The sequence below is a fragment of the Meleagris gallopavo genome, chromosome 4, assembly GCF_000146605.3.
Source record: "Meleagris gallopavo isolate NT-WF06-2002-E0010 breed Aviagen turkey brand Nicholas breeding stock chromosome 4, Turkey_5.1, whole genome shotgun sequence".
NCBI lineage: Eukaryota > Metazoa > Chordata > Aves > Galliformes > Phasianidae > Meleagris > Meleagris gallopavo.
Genome location: NC_015014.2, coordinates 56416919 through 56419495, shown reverse-complemented (window position 1 = coordinate 56419495; position 2577 = coordinate 56416919). Strand labels below are relative to the sequence as shown.

At 47.8% G+C, this 2577-nt stretch overlaps 1 protein-coding gene across 1 annotated transcript in view; it reads right to left on the bottom strand.

Moving 5' to 3' along the window:
- FBXL5 (F-box and leucine rich repeat protein 5) overlaps nucleotides 1-2524 on the bottom strand; it is a 32942-nt gene extending 30418 nt beyond the window's left edge. Inside the window, exon 1 of the mRNA XM_019614953.2 lies at nucleotides 2504-2524. Within this exon, the coding sequence (XP_019470498.1) occupies nucleotides 2504-2509 (6 nt within the window). The 5' untranslated portion in view covers nucleotides 2510-2524. The remainder of the gene's footprint in view (nucleotides 1-2503) is intronic.
- Between the last annotated feature and the right edge of the window lie 53 nt (nucleotides 2525-2577).

Sequence of the window (2577 nt, the reverse complement as noted above, 5' to 3'; positions counted from 1 at the left end):
AAAAAAAAGAAATTGTTTTCAACCAGCATAAAACCACAGTGAGTCACTGAAAGTGCTGATGGGAGCAAGACAGGCACACATTTACGAGCAGCACCAGCCAGGTACAGCTTCAGCTGCCACTGGAAGCCATTCAGGCACCCCCACAAAAACAAACACTGGATGTGTGACCTATGCCATACAGCACAGTGGATCGGTTTACTTAGTCCAGAAAACAGGTAACTAAGATGGAGGGAGTGACTACAGTATCTCACTAGAGATGAGAAAACAGTCTGCTCTATTTGTAGCAAAGATGATGTCAGGCGTTATGAAACCATTTCAACTATACAATCTACACCAGCACTCGGCTCCCTCCAGGGCGTACACCCTCACAGGACTCACCAGAGCACATGACAGGCCTGATGGTTTTGTGGGTTTCCTTACAAAACAGAATTTTGGTTATTCTTGCTACTTAAGTCCATAGCACAGCGTACAATGCAGCTGAAATACATCTGAGGGTGCAGCGAAGGCATGCACAGATCTCTGCTAGCAACAAATAAGAGAACGGGATAACTTTCCAGACACACCAAACTTCTTACATGATTCACTTTTCTGTCACGCTGAATTCTGGAAAACCAAACCATGTCTCAGTCCTAAGGCATTATTTAGGTACCTGCGTACTCTACCTGTTAGTAATCTTACAGCTAACTCATTGAAAAGCACAGATGCACCCAACTCACCCTTACAAACATTTGGTGGCATTTCCCACATCAAGACACTAACTGATAACAGCTATATTGCAGTGCACAGGAACACTGCTTGAGGAACAGCACACAATATAAAATTCACAAAACTCAAGACCCCTCAAGAATAATCTGCACTTAAGAAAACAGTTTTACAGATTATAATTAAGATGTAAGCAGAACTAATGTCTTATCTAATTACAGCATCTCGGTCACACAAAGGAAGTCAAACAGCTCACAGATTTTTTCCTGATACAGATATAATTCAAACGGTGGGGTCATGGGTCAGGCATAGCTTCACGTACCAAAACAGGGCTAAAGGATGCAAAAATTGATGCTTGTAAAATAAATTAATAGATTAATCCTCATTCACATTCATGCTTACACTTATTTCAGAGAAAACGGAAACAAGCAAGCACACTCCTGTATGAAAAGAATTAGAAAATGAGATTACCTTTGTGGCAGATAAGCAGTTTTAACCAATGTGTTAGCACTTACAAAAACTAACCTTCTTGCCCATTTAGTTTTACTTTTAGGAAAGCATGGTAAACTTGATTACAGCTTTGTGGAATGTTCAAAGCAACAGAAATACACGTCTAGGGAACAGAAAAAAAAACCAAGGAATATCAGCAAATGACTACAATATTGGGCAGTCCTGACAGCAATGTGGTCTATACCCTGGCAAGGGCTGGGGGAGAAGAGTCCCAGGTGTCACAGAATGGCCTGAGTTGGAAGGGACCTCAAGGATCACGAATCCCCAACCCCCCTGCCACAGGCAGGGCCACTAACCTTCCCATTTTATACTAGACCAAGCTGCCCAGGGCCCCATCCAGTCTGGCCATAAACACCTCCAAGGATGGGGCATCTACAACCTCTCTGGGCAGCCTGTTCCAGCACCTCCCCACTCTCACAGTAAAGAACTTCCCCCTAAATCTTCCTTCCCTCAACTTAAAATCATTTCCCCTTGTCCTGCTGTTGTCTATGCTCTCAAACTATTGACCCCCTTCTGTTTGTAGACTCCCTTTAGGCTGCAATGAGGTCACCCCGCAGCCGCCTTTTCTCCAGGCTGAACAAGCCCAGCTCCCTCAGCCTGTCTTCACAGGGGAGGTGCTCCTTCATGGCCCTCCTCTGGACCCTCTCCAACAGCTCTCTGTCTTTCTTGTACTGAGGGCTCCACACTTGGACGCAGTACTCCAGATAGGGCCTCACAAGAGCAGAGCAGAGGGGGACAATCACCTCCCAGTCCCTGCTGACCACTCCTCTTTTGATGGAGCCCAGGATTTGCTTTCTGAGCTGCAAGGGCACATTGCTGGCTCATGTTAGAAGTTTTTTCATCCATCAGGAAACCCAGGTCCTTCTCTGCAGGGCTGCTCTCAAGGACTGCTCCCTTCCAGTCTGTATGGATGCCTGGGATTCCTCAGGCCTGAGTACAAAACCTCGCACTTTGCTGTGTTGATGTGTATATCGAGGATCTGCTTCCTTGTCTAAAGTCTCCTATGGTATGGCAGCATAAACTTTCCGGCAAACACAAAAAAAACAAAAAACCCCACAAAACTCAGCAGCACTCGGAGCAGAAAGGCAAAGTCGAACTGCTCGCCCGGCCTTCCCCGCAGCCCTCCTGCAGAGCTCAGCCAGCACAGCAGAAAGCTGCCGGCACTCAAGGAACCGAAGGAGCCCACCGGAGGGCCGCGCGGAAGCCCGGCGCAGCACACGTGGAGCACTGCGGGAGAAGGCGAGGCCTGCTCGCCCCGGTGCGGCAATGGGCTGCCTCCACGTAGCCTCACCTTCATCTCAAACGCTGCCAAGCGCTTGAAAACGCACAGAACAGCTGCCGGCCTGCGATGGAGGCACCGCTCCT